Source organism: Podarcis melisellensis (assembly GCF_964234715.1).
Source record: "Podarcis melisellensis genome assembly, chromosome: 8".
Lineage (NCBI taxonomy): Eukaryota > Metazoa > Chordata > Lepidosauria > Squamata > Lacertidae > Podarcis > Podarcis melisellensis.
Window position 1 is genome coordinate 89958216 of NC_138540.1, and position 19990 is coordinate 89978205.

The 19990-nt window shown below is 49.8% G+C and overlaps 2 protein-coding genes across 6 annotated transcripts; one reads left to right on the plus strand and one right to left on the minus strand.

The window, feature by feature from the left end:
- The first annotated feature begins 633 nt into the window (after positions 1-633).
- Positions 634-10204, plus strand: LOC309375966 (NTPase KAP family P-loop domain-containing protein 1-like). Its single transcript, XM_081922024.1, has 5 exons — positions 634-711; positions 3206-3279; positions 4790-4921; positions 7377-9172; positions 9741-10204. Exons 2-5 carry the CDS (start codon positions 3261-3263, stop codon positions 10062-10064), a joined length of 2271 nt encoding a protein of 756 aa, XP_081778150.1. The 5' UTR covers positions 634-711; positions 3206-3260; the 3' UTR covers positions 10065-10204.
- A 667-nt stretch (positions 10205-10871) lies between these two features.
- LOC309375999 (NTPase KAP family P-loop domain-containing protein 1-like) lies at positions 10872-19870 on the minus strand. 5 transcript variants are annotated; one of them, XM_081922116.1, is made up of 4 exons: positions 18466-19870; positions 15465-15575; positions 14813-14947; positions 10872-12741 (listed from the first exon to the last, which is right to left on the minus strand). In XM_081922116.1, the coding sequence occupies exons 2-4, from the start codon at positions 15532-15534 to the stop codon at positions 11069-11071; spliced, it is 1878 nt and encodes a 625-aa protein (XP_081778242.1). In that variant the 5' UTR covers positions 15535-15575; positions 18466-19870; the 3' UTR covers positions 10872-11068. The 5 variants fall into 5 exon arrangements, with proteins under 5 accessions (XP_081778242.1, XP_081778243.1, XP_081778246.1 ...); XM_081922117.1 differs by having other exon boundaries at positions 15385-15575; XM_081922120.1 differs by lacking the exon at positions 15465-15575.
- Between the last annotated feature and the right edge of the window lie 120 nt (positions 19871-19990).

Consider the following 19990-nt stretch of genomic DNA (forward strand, 5'->3'; position numbering starts at 1 on the left):
TCTCATTATTTCTTAGGTAGGTTAAGTGGCGGTGATGGGCCCAAGGTCCCCCAATGAGCTTCATGGCCAAGTGGGGATCAGAACCTTGGTCTCCCAAGTCCTAGTTTGGACACTGTAATATTCATGATCCCCGACTTCTGCAGCCTCACTCACCAGCTTTCCACTTCCCCCAAGTCTTTGTATAATAAAAATTTATTATTTATACCCCACCCATCTGGCTATGTTTCCCTACCCACTCTGAGCGGCTCCCAACAGAGTATTATTATTAATAAAAAAGCGATAAAACATCAAATATTAAAAACTTCCCTAAACAAGGCTGCCTTCAGATGTCATCGAAAAGTCGGATAGTTGTTTATTTCCTTGACATCTGAAAGGAGGGCGTTCCACAGGTTGGGTGCCACCACCGAGAAGGCCCTCTGCCTGGTCCCCTGTAACCTCGCTTCTCACAGTGAGGGAACCCCCAGAAAATCCTCGGAGCTGGATCCCAGGGTGGAGACGCTCCTTCAGGTATAACCCACCCCTCACCCATCCAAAGTTACAGACGGCGCGAGCTCAGCTCACCTCGCCTGAGAAATTCACCACCTTAAGTCTATAAAGGCGTAATGGGAATTGATAAGCCTTTCTGAAAAGGAGGAAGGCAAAGTTCGCGCTGGCAGAGGAGGCCTGCCGCAACCGGAACGGGGTGCTGAAGTTTCTGCGCGCTTCCTGCACGTAAGTAGACCACCTGCCCTTGCCTTCTCTGGGTGCTGGTGCTTTGCTGGCGAGGGAGAAGGATCCTGTTCTTGAACTTTGGCTCTCTGAATCATCCTTCTGCAAATACACCCCTTTGGGCTGAGTGGCGGCTGGCTGTGCCTATAAACCTTGCATTCGCTTAGGGTTTACTGCTCACCAGCATGGCTCACGCAATCTCAGAAGTGATTCTTAGTTTAGAATATTTTCTGCCCACGGTCACCTTCGAGCCATTTATGCTGTTAATGTTGGGGAACAGGTTTTGTTAATGGGTCACCTGCGCGGCGTAGGCTGTGCGATTACGGGAAAAGAGAGGGAGAGGTGTTGTTCACTTGCCAACTACCTACCTGCGACCTTTTGATGTGTCCCTCTTCTGCCAACTCCCTAAAGGGTGTTTACAGTTTAAAATAAGGGCTTCCCCTCCACACTTTTGGAACTTTTTGGGGGGTAGCCCCGCCCACCAAAATATAGGGGGGTCCAGCACACACAAGCTGGCGCCCCTGAAGCTAATAGATACATTACGGAGGGGAGAAAGGAAGGCCGGAGGGGGGGTGGAGGAAAGCGAGTGGAATCCTTGCTGATTACATAATTGTTAAAATGGCCAGGTGGAGCAGACACGGGTGGGAGGAGGTTCTGGGAGGGGAGAAGGCAAATGAGGCAGCCGATGGAGGAGACCTCCTCATCTCGCCCTCCCCCCTTTCTGCTGCAGCCAGGCGGAAAAGCTTGCGAGCTCATGTCGTGTCCCTTGTGTCAGAAACAGCCACCTGTAAGCTGGGCTTGTGAAGCTCTGCGTGTTTGCGTGCTGGCTCAGGGGAGAAAAATACGACCCCAAGCAGATTGCTAAGGGAAAGGCTTCCTTCCCCTTCTTCTCCGGAACACTGGTTACATCATAATAATAATAATAATAATAATAATAATTATTTATACCCCGCCCATATGGGCAGCTTCCAACAAAGTATTAAAAACAGTGGTCTGTTAAACATTAAAAGCTTCCCTAAATAGGGCTGTCTTCAGATGTCTTCTAAAAGCCTATTCTTTTCTTTGACATCTGGTGGGATAGCGTTCCACAGGGCGGGCGCCACCACCGAGAAGGCCCTCTGCCTGGTTCCCTGTAGCTTTGCTTCTCGCAATGAGGGAACCGCCAGAAGGCCCTCGGAGCTGGACCTCAGGGTCCGGGCTGAACGATGGGGGTGGAGACGCTCCTTCAGGTATACTGGGCGAAGGCGGTTGAGGGCTTTCAAGGTCAGCACCAACACTTTGAATTGTGCTCGGAAACGTACTGGGGGGCAGTGTAGGTCTTTCTACATATCTGGAATAGTTTTATTACCAGACTGGGTGCCAAGCGGCTTCTGTAGCTTGAAGCGGTGCCATCCAGAAAGCAGTGCTATCACTTCCAGGCTGCTTCAGGTTACAGATTTGACTTGTCCGTCGTCAGCTGAGAATTCCAGAGCAGAGGAAGCTGGAGAGGGCTGTAGGCCGGCCTTTCCTAACCTGGCGCCTTGCAGATGTTCTGGAGCTGCAACGCACATCTGCCCCAGTCACCCTGGCTGTGCTCCCATCAACACCAGCATCACATGACTGCGCTCGCTGATGGGAGCCATACTCGAAAGTAGGAGTAGGCAAAGATCGGGTTGGAGTGTCCATTTCTTATGAGATGCAGTTGTGCAGGAATGGGGGCCAAAGGAAGATCAACTGAACAACAACAACAACAATAATTTATTTATTCCTCACCCTTCCCAGTTCAAAAACCAAGCTCAGAGCGGCTAACAGCAAATTTAAAACAATTAGAAAAGCAGAATAAAATACAACATACAAACATGAATAACAATAAAATTCAAAAATCAGTTTAGGGGAAATAAGCATTAGATAATCCCCAGGGCTAGCTGGCTGAAGTGGTTCTATTTGGGCCAGCGAGGAGGCCAGGGGAGAATTAGCTGTGGGGTCTCAGAGTGGGTGATCTTCATAAAAGGGGAAAGGGAGGGAAGAAAAGGGAAATAAAAGATCAAGCTGAATTCAAGTTAAAGGCCAGGCGGAATAGCTCTGTCTTACAGGCCCGACGGAAGGAGGTTAAATACTGCAGGGCCCTGGTCTCATGGGACAGAGCATTCCACCAGGTTGGAGCCATCACTGAGAAGGCCCTGGCCCTGGGGGAGGATAGTCTGACTTCCTTAGGGCCCGGGACCTCTAAACTATGGTTATTCGTGGACCTTAAGGTCCTCTGCGGGGCAGACCAGGAGAGGCTGTCCCGTAGAAGAAGAAGAAAAACCAGCTCTCCAATGCTATGCACTGAGGATCTCCACTGTACAGAGGATGAAGTCTTAATCCTCATTTTCTGATGGGAAACAGTCTTGACACCTTTCTTCCATCTATTTGCACGTGATGGGCTGCCAACCTTCCAGAGGCAAACTTTTGCAGATATTTATTCCCAGGCCCAGGGATAGTTTGAAAAGCCTCCACATTTTCTCCCTCTTCTTAGCAACCAGCAGCTGTGGATCTTCAGCCCTTTTAATACCCCGTGGCTGACAAAAGCGATGCTCTCCCTGACCAGAGGTAAGAGGAATAATTTGGCTTTAGGATGGGTGTACTTACCCGAAGGATTCAGAGGTTATTATCTCAGGATCATAGCCCAAGTGAGTAAGCCATTCCGTGAAGAAGGATGTCCGCTGCTGTGTAGATGTCTTCAGGGGTATTGAACATCACTTCCCCACATAACACCAGTTGCCAAGAAAGGAGAGGGAGGGAGAGAGGATCACTTGGTCCTCACAGGCCTTGCCTCTCGGCTAGGTGGAATTCAGTGCTAGTCATATTGGCTGGTGTGCCCCCTTTTGTGTCAGCCACATCTCCCCACTTCCTTAAAGGGTACATGAGTTTCCCCCTGGGTTTCTGCACTTGCTGCAGAGGGATGTGGGGGGCAGAGGGGGTTCGGCCACCTGGGAAGGGAGCCCAGCTAAGAGAAGGATACCTCTGCTGCCTTGCGGAACAGCTTCAGGAGAAGAAAAGGCTCAGGAGCAAACCCTACACAAATCCGGAGTCCCTAAGGCGGTTGGATGGTGCCTTGTATGCCTCCTTCCAAGACGCAGGTAGTGCTGTGGTCTAAACCACTGAGCCTCTTGGACTTGCCGATCAGAAGGTTGGCGGTTCGAATCCCCACGACGGGGTGAGCTCCCATTGCTCAGTCCCAGCTCCTGCCAACCTAGCAGTTTAAAAGCACGTCAAAGTGCAAGTAGATAAATAGGGACCGCTCCGGCGGGAAGGTAAACGGCGTTTCCATGCGCTGCTCTGGTTCGCCAGAAGCGGCTTAGTCCTGCTGGCCACATGACCCAGAAGCTGTACGCCGGCTCCCTCGGCCAATAAAGTGAGATGAGCGCCGCAACCCCAGAGTCGTCCGTGACTGGACCTAATGGTCAGGGGTCCCTTTACCTTTACACCTCCTCCCAGCAACTCCTGCAGCCAAGCTGGTGCCAAATGTCTTGCTCTGCTTTCCTTTGGCCGAGGGGGCCTTTGGCCTTGTCTTCTGGGCAGCCCACCACCTCCCTACACCATGCCCAAGCTTGCACCCCGGGGAGGATGCTAACACAGCCGTTTGACTTCACCCCCGGAAGCGCACTCCATTGTCTCTTGAGACAGATGGATGCCAGCAAGTTTCCCCCAAGGGAGTGCAGCAAGGAAAAGGGGACCTGCGTGTCCCCTGATGTTTATGCGCTTCAAACCCCCTCCATGAGCCCATTGGGCCTGGAAGGTCGGAAAGCAGGGAGCCCAAAGAGCAGGTGGAGCCACAGCCAAGGACAGGTGGAGCCAAGGAATACTAGTTTTGTCCGCATCCACCTCTGTTGAGTTCCACCTGGTCTACGGAGGAGGAAGGAGGTTGACAGCCAGGGCCACCGACTGCGTTAGTTGCAAACTGAAAGCCGGCAGCTGGGGCTGGCTGAAGGCACCCTGAGGTGGGTGGGCCAGGGTCCCCGTTCACCCTAAAGGACCAGCCGCCGCTGATTCTCGCAGTGGCCAGGGGCATCTGATGTGGGATTTGCCTTTTGGCTGCTCCCTGCTCTTCCTTTTGCAGAGTTCCAGAACAAAGACGACGCCTACTGCTTCTCCTTAGCCAAGGCCCTCTACTGCGTGGCCTCCCCAGTGACGGTTGGGTTTTATGCACCGTGGGGGCACTGCAAAGCCTTCCTCCTGGACAGGATCCGAGGTGAGCTCTCGCTCGTAAGGTGAAGACCCATGAAAGGAAGGGCTCACAAAGGGCGGACCTTGGTAATAATCCAACCTCTCCTGGTGCCGGCTTTAGGAAGGTGGTGTGAGGCTCTGGCAGGGTCCTAGAGCCTTCCTTTCTCCTTCCCGAAGCCCAGTAAGTGCTTGTGGGAATGTTCAGGGAGGCAGGAGAGGGTATATAGTATATTAATATCCTTCCTAACTTGCGCTAGCAAGTTCCTTTACTTAGCAGAGTTCCACATTCCCCTTTTAAACGCACACTGGATAGCTGGTTGCAGGCTTGTCTGAGCCTCTTACTATTAGGTTCCTGGTAAGTTCCCTTACCAGCTCCTGCCATAGCTGTCAACTTTTCCCTTTTCTTGAGAGGAATCCTATTCAGAATAAGGGAATTTTCCTTTAAAAAAGGGGAAAGTTGACAGCTATGGCTCCTGCCAACCTCGCAGTTCGAAAGCACATCAAAGTGCAAGTAGATAAATAGGTACCGCTCTGGCGGGAAGGTAAATGGCATTTCTGTGCACTGCTCTGGTTCGCCAGAAGCGGCTTAGTCATGCTGGCCACATGACCTGGAAAAACTGTCTGCGGACAAACGTTGGCTTCCTTGGCCGGTAAAGCAAGATGAGTGCTGCAATCCCAGAGTTGTCCATGACGGGACTTAACTGTCAGGGGTCCTTTAACTTTACGTTTAAGTTCCATTATATCCCTCTTAAAAGAATAAACACATGACAATCTTATTTAAAGTCAATAAAAGAAGTTTACTCACAGTATCTTCAGTTCACAGTTGGATCCCTGAAGGCAGACTTAGTTACAAAGGATATACATGTGGATCTATCCCATATGGGGATAACCCCAGTGTCCTCTGTTGGCTGGAAGGCAACAGAGCATTTCTTGCTAAAAAGCTGCTCCAAGGATGAAGGGAGTCAAAGAGAGAGAGAGTGCTGCATGGCTTGTCCCTTTTGTTACCTGGACAGGTAAGGTCACGCCCACCTCTAGTCACATGCAAAGGAAGTATGTCCCAACCAGGAGGAAACAGGAAGTTTTCGACTGGTTGGACCAAATGTTTCCCCCGCATGTCCACTCTAGGAAAACAAGGAATGTTGTACTTGACTGCTACTTATGTGTTCTAGGACCCAGTCAGACCCTCACGCCTCCCCCCCCCCAAAGCTAGGGAACTGCTCGCTGGGCTTTGAGAAGGCAGCCCCCACGGCTGTATGCTTGGTGCGACTGCTTTGTTCACACTGCCCTAAATCTGCCTTTGGTGCTTGTTCACAGAATGCAAGTGTAGCCTGTGGAACTCATTCATGCTGGATGAGGCGATGGCTAAGAAGAGCAGGAGTGGCTTTATGCAGGTGGGGGATGAGTTAAATACTGTGGAGGGCAGGGCTATCAAGGGCTATGTGTCAGGAGAGCAAAACGTGTTTATCTCCATTTCCAGAGATGCCCCTGCAAAGTAAGTGTTTGTCTTGATGTAGAATTTGAGTTTCACTGGTGCAATGCTTGGATTTCATTTATTTGCTGCACCAAGTAGCTTTCTCACTGTTCTCGCTTTCCCCTAGTGGAGGCAAAACACACTGCTTAGAGAGATGGAAACCATTTACAGTGGTACCTCGGGTTACATACGCTTCAGGTTACAGACGCTTCAGGTTACAGACTCCGCTAACCCTGAAATAGTGCTTCAGGTTAAGAACTTTGCTTCAGGATGAGAACAGAAATTGTGCTCCGGCGCCGCGGCAGCAGCAGGAGGCCCCATTAGCTAAAGTGGTGCTTCAGGTTAAGAACAGTTTCAGGTTAAGAACGGACCTCGGGAACGAATTAAGTACTTAAGCTGAGGTACCACTGCAGAGAATAAAGTTTTAAATAAATAGCATGTAACTCTCAGAAAATAAAGCAACGAAACAATTTACAGATGAGCTTGAAATCACACCAAAGGTGAGAGTATACAGTTTATTCAAGCATGACGTGTAAGAGGCCTTGCAGAATGGGAAGATACAAGCCGCCCTGCAGCTGCGTCAGACTCAAGTCCAGCATCTTGTTCTCACAGTGGAAAGCCAGATGCCTCAAGAGAAAGCCCAAGGGCACAAGTGCTCTAGCACTTTCCCCACCTGCAATTCTCTGCCTTACCCTCCAAAAAATGGTCTAATCCCAGTTTAAAACCTTTTAAATGAAAATTGGGTTTTACCATAGAGCAGGCGTCAGGCGAGTCTCTCTGAGAAGGCTATTCCAAATCCGAGGTGCCACCACCAAGAAGGCCCTCTCCTTTGTTGCCATGTACCTCAATTCACTTGGAGGTCACACATGGAGTGAGGACTCCAGAGGGGATCTTAAACTTTGGGTAGTTAATCAAAGTATTGTATGATCAACAGAAACCAGGACAGACCCTGGTGGGCTGGGGTACAGTAGACTCAGTTTCTGGTCTGGCTCTCTTCCTTTCCCTCTAGAATACATGCGTCTTCAGTCACGGAAAAAAGACCAGCAGGAATTCCAGCGGACCGGACTGAAACAGCGAGGGACTTCTGGGTGGGATCTGGTCTCCGTCGTCTTCCTCATGATCTTCTACCACCCCGTCCTGACGCTGCAGCACCGGCAAAGGAAAAACGTCCAGCACATCTTCATTCATTTCAGCGCCTGGGAATACGCCGGGAGTGACCAGCTCTGGGCAGGTCTGATCACTGCCCTGTGCGACGGCATCGAGAGTCACTTTGGCCTTGTTCCCGTGAGCGTCTACAGAGCTGTGGGCAGGAAGTGCGGCCTTATCGAGGCCCCTCTGAGCCAGGAGTGGATCAGCAAGAAGTACCTCTGCCTGCCGCTGTGGGCTGCCATCCTCTTGGTGGCGGTCGTGGCTGTCGGGGTCGGGGCCCTCATCTTTGTTTTCGGCATCCCCACTGGCAACGCTTCCGGGGACGCCATTGCTGTTGTCGAGGGCCTTGGGGCCACGGCGGTTGGGATCACGGCTGCGGCATCCGTCCGGATGGCTATCATGGTGGTACGGAACGTCATTGTCACCCAGAAGGCCCAGCTGGAGAGGCAGATGAACCGAACGGACCTCAGCGCCCAGCTGGGCTTCATGAGCAACGTCAAGAGGGAGGTGAAGATCATTGCCAAGTTTCTGAAGTTCATGGAGATCTTCCAGCGGAGGAAGCTCAGGGTGGTGCTGGAGATCACCAGCTTGGACAACTGCAGCCCCGACAAAGTGGTGGGCGTCCTCGACGCCATGAACATCCTCCTCTCGGACTACGAGGCACCCTTCGTCTCCATCCTGGTGGCCGACCCCAGCGTGATCGTGGACTGCGTGGAGAACTCCTTGTACATGAAAGGCATGGCCAACAACGGCTACGAGTTCTTGAACCGCATCATCACCCTCCCGTTCTCGGTCCCCAAGATGGACACCCACACCAAGATGCAGCTGGTGAAGTCTGCCGTTGACTTCAGGGAGGAGCAGGAGAAAAGCCCGGAGGACGAGGAGGGAGAAGTGGACTTTCCGCAGGAAAACCAGAGGAGGCTGAATGCTGGGTCGCCCTTGTGTTACGATTCTGCTGGCTGGAAGGCCCCTGAGCGACATGCCGATGGCAGCCGGGTGCCTCTGGTTGTCGTGAGTCCCAGACTGGAAGCGCCTCCCAAAAAAAGGTGCAAGAAAGGCTTCAAAGCCAAAGACCTGATCCAGGAGGCCTTTGAGGTCCTGCTGGACGACAGCATGAAGGAGTACATGACGGACAACATGGTGCAGATGAGACGGATCATCAACACCATCTCCGTCACTGTGCGTCTCATGGCGACGGAGGTCCCCCGGGAGAAGCTGTGCCCACGCAAGGTGGCCTCCTGGGTGCTCCTGGCCAGCCAGTGGCCTTGCCGGCTGAGCTGGATCTTGCAGTGCATTGAGGACGATGAGCAGGTGGGCCGGCTGGGCCTGGGCCAAGGCTGCCAGCTGGCTCCCCACCACTTCCTGTGGGAGGTGTACGAGAAGTACATGGACGAGCTCGACATGCTCAAGGGCCAGCTGGAGAAGCTCTTGGAGCTGGACGGGGACCCCGAGCTCTTCCACAGCTTCCTGTGCCACAGGTTCCAGGTGAAGGACGCCAGCTTCTTCCTGCCTTACACGGTCAACCTGGACTCCTCCTTGAAGAGGCACATGGAGCTGCTCCGGGGCAGCCGCAGCCTGAAGCGAAGCACCAAGAAGGGCCACGGCCTCTCCAGATGCGTTCTGCTGGGGCTATCGGTGGACGAGGTCTGCAAGGAGGTAGGAAATCACTGCCTTGTCCAGGGTCAGCTTGGAAGCAGGTTGAGGAAAGAGGCGGCTGCCCAAGCAGGAAGGAAGTATCTAGTGTTAGGGCTTCCTGCCAAGGCAAACAAAGGAAGCGATGCCACAGAGTTCTCTCTTGCAAATTTCACAGGAAAGCTCTGTGAGCCTCATTCCTTTCATGCGCCTGCCTGGCAAAACATGGGTTGCTGCTTTGACTGCAGTAATGTCCCGCAGATCTATCCCAACCCACCACTAGGAATACACTCTAGAGAAGTATCCCTTGTTTTGTACCTCAGCTGTTTTTCCCTGGCTGGGATTTGGCCTTCAACTCTGATTATACCTGCCTGGATGGAGACACTAGCTTATTTGCATGAAATTTACATTGGTTGCCCTGCCCACTTATTGCCTCTGGCCCCACCCACCATAGTCATGTGACCTTTGGAAGGTTGCCCAACAGGGAATATGGCCCCTAAACAGAAAAACTTCACCTTGCCTTCCCTTTGTGTGGGACAGTGCTGAGGGACGTGATTGTGAGTTGCCAACTCTGCTTTTTGTTCTTTTCCAGATGGACCATCTTGGCTTGAAAGAGGAAAATTCCCAGCGGTACAAGGAGAGGTTGAGGCAGCACCATCTGAATGGACGCGCCCTGGCCTACAGCAACAGGAACGAAATCAGAGATGTTCTTGGCATGGGTCTCGGGGAGTGGGTGGCCTTCAGTGCGTATTTCCTTGGGTCAGGGCCCTCTCAGGCCCCTTCGACATCGTCTCCCATGGTGATGTTCGAAAAGAAGACCTACTTAGGCGTGCAAGAGAACACCCCGAGAGGAAGCACCTGGTCCCTGAACTTTTCCAGGGAAAATAACCAGCTCAACCAGGTTCTGTGCACCTGAGGCGTGCTGGAAATTGCTACTGGAATCTGGAGCAAGAGATGGACTTGATACAGCCACTTCAACATTTATTTATTTTTTATAGAAAGGAAGCGCTGTGGTCCCTAACTCCAGAAATAAAAGTTCAGCAACTCTGCCTGAAATCCTCAGGTCACTGGTGTGATTTATTTACCCATAATCTGCATAAGACACAATCTATTTAATCAGTTGGAAGATTCAGGATAAGCAAAAGAATGTGATTCACAAAGTGAATGGCTTTGAGGGTGGGGTTTTTTTTGGGGGGGGTTAAAACTAGGCAGTATATACATTAAATCAGTGCTTTTTTTCCTTTAAAAAATGTTTAGGGGTACTCTTGTTTTCCTACTCATATTGAAATATTTTCCCTCAATTAGGCCAAACTTAGATCCACAAAATGTTTAGGGGAATGCGTAGCCCTGTGTCCCCCCAGAAGAAAAGCACTGCATAAAATACATAAATAAACTATGGCATTTGACCCCACAAGCGGGAGTGATGGCCACAAACTTGGATGGCTTTTTAAAAAAGGGCAAGGTGACACATCTGTGAACCTGGGTGTATGGGAGAGACGCCAAAGTCAGACTGTGGTTTTTGTGTAACACTGAAAAAGAGGCTCAAGAGCTGGGATTCTGGGGGCTGTAGAATGAGACGGTGGCGGTGGCGAAAATGGTCCAAACCCATGAAATGACCAGAGTAAATTATGACAGACAAAATAATCTAATGTTTTCATAAGACATAATTTAATTTGGGGGTGAGATTGGTATCTGTCCCAAATGCATATCATATACAGCATACTTCATTCCTCTCTTCCTGTCCCATGCAGGCTTTTTTAAAAAACCACACACACACACCCAATATCTGCAGTGAAATATGGTTGAATTCATCTCAGCGTTGTAGTCCGAAACATCTGAGGGGCGCTAGGCTCATGAAGGGTGTCTAGGATCCTTTTAAAAATTATTATTATCTTTCTGCCGCAATGAGCAGCTCTGGAGTTATCCTTCACCTTCCAACCCAGCACTTTTCTCTGCAGACAGTGACTCGCCCTCCCTGTTTTTCCTCCGGACTATGTGATTCAGGCCCCGCTGCAACTCAAACTGCCTCTTCAGAGAGAAGTCTAAATTGATGAGGAAGTTGGAAAAATACCTGGCCCGCCCCACCGTAAAATGGCTCTTCTGCAAGAAGGTTCGGAAAAGGTCAGGGTCCCCATCGAGCTCTAAAAGTTTTCTGACATCGTTCTTAATCTTGTCCAGCTCCAAAGCATTGTCCTCATAAAACGGCAACAAGGCCTTGCTGTCTCTTTCGGATGCTTTGTCCTGCAGATCTCCTCCTTCACCTCTCCCATGGCCTTGCTTCAGCTGTGAGCCCCTGGCCCGGCTTTCAATGAGCTTTTCCTCCTGCTGCTCGTCTTCTGCACACTGCAAAATCCAGCTCAGGCGGCAAGGCCAAAAATGGGCAAGGATAACCCAATCGACCACCTCTTTGGTCACCAACCTGCCATCTTCCCTACTGACATTCAGTCCGGATTGGGGCTTATATCCTAGGTCAAGCATGGACCTAATGGTCAGCACTGTGTTGACGACCCGGTTCATTTGGACAAAATTTCCTGGGACGTAGTCTTCAAAATTCTCATGGCTCAGGTCTTGGAAGATGTGCTGGACTTCCTCTGTGGCCAACAAGCCCGTGGCTTCTTTGACCCCTTTGCTGTTTTGCTTGTGAGCCCATGTTTCCGGATTAGTAGCAGAATCCTGCCCCCGTTTCCTTTTACCGTTCAGAATCCCTGCGAGCATCTGCCTCTTGCCCTTGCAGCTCATCCGGGGCAGGGAGAAGGGGAGAGAGATGATTCGATTTAAGTACAAGTAGCCATTGCTGCAGGTGGTCTTTGACGACTGAATGCTGTCCACCAGGATTCCTGGGTCAGCAACCAAGATGGTGATATAAGGAGCGTCTTCATCTGAAAGGAGGATTTTGATGGCGTCTAGGACGGCCACCACTTTGTCCGGAGTGCAGAGGTCTAAATTGATGATCTTCAGAACCACCCGGATCTCTCGGTCCTCCTCGAACGCCATGAATTGTAGGAAATGAGTGATTGTTTTCACCTCTTCCTTCACAAAGTGCATGAAGCCCAGCTGGTCCTTGGCGTTCATTTTCGCCTGGAGTTTCTTTTTCAGGGTGAATAAAATGTTTCTCGTGCAGCGCATAAAAGGCAGAGTGGATGCGCCCAGCACTACTGTTGTTGTGTATGCCACGCTTTCCCATAAACCGCCGCCCGATTTCAGCCTCGTCAGCACCATGCTCAGAAACAATCCAAGGAGCAGACACAAGAGGCCAAACCAGAAGAGCTTGCTCCATCCTTTCAAAGCCCATTTCTTTTTCCGCATAACTGGCTCTTCCTTGAATTTCACACCAAAGGACTGAAAAGTGCTGAACGGGATCCTGTAATTGCCTTCGATTTCATCCAGCAGTGTTGTGACGATGCCGGCCCAGGTATGATCGCATCCTGCGTATTCCCAGGCGTTGAAGTTGATGAAAATATAGTGGATGCCTTCATTCTTTGCTGAGCGCAGAAGGGGGTGCGCAAAGATGATGTGCCAGAGGAACGAAAGCAGGGAGTACGTGGTCCTTGCAGCTTTGGTTCCGTTTTGTTTGCTTCGCCAGCGCATGTGATCTGCAATGGAGAGCATCGCATGAGAAGATTCCAGACAGAATAAATGAAAGTCCTCCTTCACGCGGCACATAGTTAAACTATGGAACTCGCTGGACTAGATGGGCGTTGCTCTGATCCAGCAGACTCTGCTTAGGTTCTTATGAAATAATTTATATTAAAAAAAAAATAATTCCTTCCAGTAGCACCTTAGAGACCAACTAAGTTTGTTATTGGTACGAGCTTTCATGTGCATGCTATGGTATCTGAAGAAGTGTGCATGCACACGAAAGCTCGTACCAATAACAAACTTAGCTGGTCTCTAAGGTGCTACTGGAAGGAAATTTTTTTAAAAAATTAAATTTTCAAATTTTCTTTCGACTACGGCAGACCAACATGGCTACCTACCTGTAACTGGGTTCTTATGCCTTGTGCTCACACCAGTTCCCAATTCATCAGCATGCTGCTGCAGACCATGCTCTCGGGAGACGAGGTCCGCCTGAACAGATCCTCCTCAATGAATCTTTTCTCTCCCAGCCCTACCTAGAGCTTCTGGGGATTGACCTCAGGGTCCTCCTGCTCTGACCCTGAGCTGCAGCCCTCCTGACCCAGTCTGCATGCCTTTCCTTGCATCCCTGCAAGTACAGAGGACTAGACAATTCAGGAAAGATGTCTTGGATATCCCAGTGGGCACCCTCCTGTCTCAAGAGACATTGGAGTGCACCTCCGGGGGTGAAGCAGCACTGAAATGACCTCCCAGGGCACAAACCCGGGCAGTGTGTCTGGAGGTCCTGGGCTGCCCAGACAACAAGACCCCGGAAGTTGGTGCCCGCGGCGAGAGGAAAAATGGTGCCATGGGGGAAAAGGATGGAATCCCCATGCCGATCCACAGAACGACCGTGGGCCAGTTCCAGGAAGCTCTTGGGGACCAAGGTGGACAAACTACTCCAGAAGGAGCATGATGTACCCCCCACCAGAGGTGCTACCCCTCCCCTAAGACCCCATGCACAACACACTGCTACCGTAATCTCTCATAATGGTTGGCCAGGTTGCATGGCAATGAGGACCCATTCTAGTGCTGCACCCCAGTCCTGCCATGGCTGTTTGGGGAAATGGATGCTCCACTGGCATCACAGAGTCCCTGCATCTCAGAGGGCAGCAGGGCCTCTGGCAGTCAGCAGGTCTTGCTTGGAAATCTACAGCAGCCTGTGCCAATCTGGTGCCCTCTGTGTGTTTTGGACTGCCTGGGGCTGATGGGAGTTTTAGTCCAAAAACATATGGAGGGCACTAGGTTGGGGAAAGCTGTCTTGGGCACTGGGACTGCCCAAATGATGATGATGATAATAATGGTAATAATGGTAATAATGATAATAATGATAATAATGATAATAATGATAATAATGATAATAATGATAATAATGATAATAATTTATTCCCCGCCCATCTGGCTGTGTTTCCCCAGCCACTCTGGGTGGCTTCCAACAGAAGGTTAAAAATACATTAAAACATCAGTCATTAAAAACTTCCCTAAACAGGGCTGCCTTCAGATGTCTTCTAAACGTCAGATAGTTGTTTATTTCTTTGGCATCTGATGGGAGAATGTTCCACAGACAGGCGACACCACCGAGAAGGCCCTCTGCCTGGTTCCTGTAACTTCGCTTCTCGCAGCAAGGGAACTGCCAGAAGGCCCTCGGCGCTGGAGCTCAGTGTCCAGGCAGAAAGATGGAGGTGGAGACGCTCCTTCAGATATACTGGACCAAGGCCATTTAGGGCTTTCAAGGTCAGCACCAACACTCTGAATTGTGATTGGAAACATACTGGGAGCCAGTGTGGATCTTTCAAGACCGGTGTTATGTGGTCTCGGCAGGCACTCCCAATCACCAGTCTAGCTGCCACATTCTGGATTAATTGTAGTTTCTGGGTTACCTTCAAAGGTAGCCCCACACAGAGCGCATGCAGTAGTCCAAGCCAGAGATAGTGAGACAGGTGGAGCTGGTAGACAGTGAACGACCCTCTCGCTGTTGTATAATTAAATACGCTCTGAACTCTCTCTTTCATCTGTGATGACTCATGTTTGAGGGATGGTGGTCCTTACCCTCAATTTCACACAAGAGCTTTTTCTTGCCTCTCCCCCAGGGTGCGTAGAGTCCCACTGTCACAGGCAGGGCAATATGGTGCAGAGTCTCAGCTAAGGCTTGGCAGTAAATGGTTTCATTTGTTCCTGGTTCCTCTGCAAAAAAAATAGAAGGAAATCAAAATGATTAATTTTTTAAAAAAAATTTCACCAGACTATAAGGACCAACCAGGGACGCGGGTGGCACTGTGGGTAAAACCTCAGTGCCTAGGAGTTGCCGATCACATGGTCGGCGGTTTGAATACCCGCGGCGGGGTGAGCTCCCGTCATTCGGTCCCAGCTCCTGCCCACCTAGCAGTTCTAAAGCACCCTTAAGTGCAAGTAGATAAATAGGGACCGCTTTATAGCGGGAAGGTAAACGGCGTTTCCGTGTGCTGCTCTGGTGGTTCGCCAGAGCAGCTTCGTCACGCTGGCCACGTGACCCGGAAGTGTCTGCGGACAGCGCCGGCTCACGGCCTCTAGAGCGAGATGAGCACGCAACCCCAGAGTCGGACACGACTGGCCCGTCAGGGCAGGGGTACCTTTACCTTTACCTTTATGAGGACCAGCAGCAAGTAGAACCGGAGAAGAGAACTGAAATCTAAGACGCTGATTTGGAAACTGCCTTACACACCCCGATTTTCTTTATCCGGAGGTGCCTCTCCCTTCTGCTGGAGTGAAATGTAGATGGGCTTACTCATCATTGTGGCGTTTAAAAAGTCCCCAATCCACAGGCTGTTTAACTCTGCCAAAGAAGGGTAGGATAATGAGTAGAGTCCTGTCCCCACCGCTTGGCACTGGTAGAGTGGCGGTCAGAGAGGTCAACAGAAGTGGCACCAGAACCGAAGATGGCGCAGGAACAGCCAGCTAATTCTGGTTTGCCCCCATCTTCCTCCCTGCTGAATGCTAGGAGGGCAACACTGAGATGAAGGAGGCACAAGCCAACTACTCAACTCCCTGTGCCACGGCTACCACCACGGCTTCCTAGCCATATTTGCTTTTGGGCTGGCAACTGTGGCAGGTTTTAGGTGCCTATTAACAAATAGTTCCCATAAATTTTCAGATTCCAGTGGAGGTTGCGTTCTGAGGCACCGCACCTTTAAGTGAAATCGCGTATATCGGAAACACCATTGAGAAAACCTGCAAACGAGGGGCCACTAGGGGGCGCATTGGAAGATGGCCGACAATACCATCTCTCCGACCCACACGGGGTAATTAAGAGGCTGATATGGGAGTAGGCAGCCTCCCTTGTTGCCCCAAGGAAATGGGGAACACTGCCCTTGCCTGCTGCGCCCATAAATCACCCCCTAATTCGAAAGAAGGGGGTGAGGACCCTAGGCAGAATGCCCCCGTGTGGACCTCGGCTCTCCTGGACGCTGTCTCTGATCGCGCACTAGTTGCAGCAATTTGGAATAATTAATTACAAAAGAAGCAAATGCACATATTTCAAGTGAAGAAGGGGAGTGAAGTCTGCTAATTTAAGTGACCTCTGCGAAAGAAGACGACGGGTTGGAGCAACAGGAATATTTTATGATGAAGATACACCAAAGGCTGGGTATGTTGACAACGGGACTGAATGGGGGAGGGAACCTTTTTTACTTTCCTTCTATGTGATTTACAAGAACCCCTCCTCATTAGAACCGTCGCTTGAACTGACCCAAGCAGGATGATTAAGGTCTGTGTGGAGATAAACTTTAACCAAAAGTATGCTTTATGGAGATCAAGAAGCAATAAGAGCTTTTGGAATGGCGCAGCAATTAATTCAGAGTCGTCATCTTGCCAAAGGATTTATAGCCGGGAGGAAGAACGGACTTGTTTTCAGACTGCATTCCTAGTGAATCTCCTCAGAGGTTTTGAGAAAGGAGGCAGATTGGTGAAGATTAATGACGCTAAGACTGTTTTGATGTATGGAAGTGATGTTATATGGAAAACGTCTGGATATGGCTACTGGATAAAATAAATAATATCCACGCAGGATTACAAACTGTTCTAACCAGCTTGCGGAGATTATCAGAGGTCACAAAAAGAAAGGAAAAATATATGAAAATAACAACAAGAGATGTGGAAAAACAATAAGAAAGGACTGGATAGTACTGTGAACATCATAAGGTTAGATTGGTGGACATTAAAACAGCAGTAAGAAGCAAGAAGTTGATTGGATCCCCTTCGGAACTTGTAATATGGGTATCCCCAACAAAAATTTAAAATTCGGCTGTGTAATTTGGAATTTATGTAATTTGGAATTTATGTAATTTGGTTTGATTTGATGTGATTGGTCGGTTAATAAAAAAAATATTCTTTAAAAAAAAGAGAAAACCTGCAAATGCCCTCTAAGCCACTGGACTCCCTTGAAAAAAAACCTTACAAAAATTGAAAACCCCATCTAACTCTACCACAATTGCTCTCTCCAAACCTCCTCGCTCAAACTCCAACCCTCCCCAGGCCTCAAAGGTTGGTGCAAAGGCTAGAGGCTGTTTTCGTGCCCTTTTTGTGCTCTTTTAGGGCTGTTTTTGCCAATATTCATGCCTCTTCCAGGTTCGTGGCGATGCAGTCACACATGGCTTGAGTGCGTGTAAGCAGGGAGTTAGTTGCCTGTATGCATTTTTGCTTTATTTGCCTTCTAGTCCTGTGATTTTTATGGCTTTTACTTTTCGCAATGCTTAGAGGTGGTGGTGGTTGTTGTTTTAAAAAAGATCTCAGACATCCTATAAAACGGATAAGATAAATGAATAAAAATGGCTGAGCTGAATGGCATGTAAAAGCTGGAGGTGGCAATGTGCTCAGGTCCGTGTGGGCATGCGTGTGTGATGCGTCATCCTTCACTGCTGATGTGTGCAGAACAATGAACCAGTCGCCATAAGGAGCTCAAGGCCACACACGTTTAGGCAGAACAAACGATGCCATGCTGGCCGAGTAGTAGGAACTAGAGCAGGCATAGCCAAACTCGGCTCTTCAGATGTTTTGAGACTACAAATCTCATCATCCCTGACCACTGGTCCTGTTAGCTAGGGATGATGGGAGTTGTAGTCTCAACACATCTGTAGGGCCGAGTTTGCCTATGCGTGAACTTGAGACAGCTGGAAAAGAAATGAGATCTAGCCAGAATTGTCGTTAGTACAAGGAAGACAGGTAGCTCCTCCTGCAAGTAAAAATCTGCCTGTTTTAAAATGGGTATAAAAATCCTTGGATCCCTTTGTTTGGGGTCCTGTCCTTTTTTTTGCTAGCTTTCCAGATCGTTAGTAGCTGGACGTCTAGGCTTGAGCATGGAATAAACTGGCAATTCCTGTTTGCTTTGCTTTTCTGCATCTCGTCTCTGAGTTTCGGCCTCAGGAAAGACATGGTCAACCTTTTCCTTTTCCCCCACCGCACCACCCACCAGATGTTCCAGCTGCTTCCTCGCACCCCCTTCATCCCCTCCTAGGAGACCCTCCCTCTTGGCCACAAGTCGGGGCAGCAGAGCACGCGTGTTGCCTGCCAGGTTCAATCCTGCGCATCTCCAGATAGGGCTGGCAAAAGGTGTCTGTCCGAAACCCGAGAGAGCCACCCCCAGCTGGTCTTTGAAGGTGATGTTGAGCCAGATGGACCTGCAGGCCTGGACTCAGTGCGAGGCAACGGACAACCTCTTGAATTCTTACCTAGGTGGCTGTCCACGTAACTTCTGAAGTACAGGAACCAAACAGGGAGTGGCAGTTGGAGCAGCAGAGATGACCATTGATGCTTCCTAGAATGTCCCTTTTCTCCAGCTTATATCAGGGTCAACGGAGGAATGAGTGGTGGGTCAGCTAAGAGCATGCAGGCATGTGTGTGTGTGTTGGGGGTTGACTGAAGGGCAGAGTGTTTGAGGACTGGGACATTCACAGGGAAACCAAAATGCTTGTTTACAAAGCTATTGTACTACCAACCTTACTGTATGCTTGTGAAACATGGACCACTTACAAACGCCATCTCCAGCTTCTCAGAATATCCATCAACAGGGTCTCCGAAAAATTCTACACGTCACTTGGGAAGACAGGTGAAGTAATACCAATGTACTGGAAGAAGCAAGGTTCACCAGTGTTGAAGCAATGATTCTTCAACATCAACTTCGTTGGACTGGTCATGTTGTGCAGATGCCTGACGATCATCTTCCAAAGCAACTACTCTATTCCGAACTTAAAAATGGAAAGCATAATGCTGGTGGTCAACAAAAGAGGTTTAAAGACTCTCTCAAGGCAAATCTTTAAAAAGTAGTATAAACACCAACAATTGGGAAACACTGGCCTGCGAGTGCTCCAGTTGGAGAACAGCCTTCGTCAAAGGTGTCATGGGCTTTGAAAACACTCGAACTCAGGACGGAAGGTAGAAATGTGCTAAGAGGAAGGCACACTTGGCAAATCCACACCGTGATCAACTCCCGCACGGAAACCAATGTCCCCACTGTGGAAAGACGTGTGGATCCAGAACTGGCCTCCACAGTCACTTACAGACTCACTGTTAAGGCCGTGTTTATGGAAGACAATCTTATGTGGCTACGAGGGATTGCCAAAGATGTTTGGGGTAAGGTGCATGAGCCGTAGATCTGCTGAATTCACTAAGGATTAATCAGATTTACGAGAAAGGATCTTATCTACGAAACAAACAAACTTCTCGGTAATGTAGTGTGAAGTTTAGGTGCAGTGCTATCAGTATCCTGGTAGCATCCAACTGCGAGCCACCTGCATTTGATTCAGGGATTAAACCTCAACAGTTTCTTGAGCACCCCTAAAGTCAGAAGGAAATGGAAGCATGTGTAGCCTTCACCTACCTAACACCTGGTTTTATGTGGCCCGTCTGGAAAAGAGATCATAGTGTCCTGCTTACTACACCTCTCTACAGGTCCCAAAGCTTACTGAAATAGGGATTTTTGGCCCACTGACAGCATTCACACTTTACTGAGAAAGCAGGTCTTTTCCTTGGAAGAGAGTAGATTTATTTGGCAAGTGCTGCCTTTTCAGATGTAAGATTCCTGGGAAAAGCCTACACATATGTCCAGAAGCTGTCAAGGAAGGTTTACCTGCTATGTGAAGCCAATTGGTTACCTCCGAGGATGTGGACAGGCTGCTTGGACAAGTGAAGCCAACCACCTGTCTCCTGGATCCTTGCCCATCCTGGCTAATATAAGCGAGCCGGGAAGGACTGGGC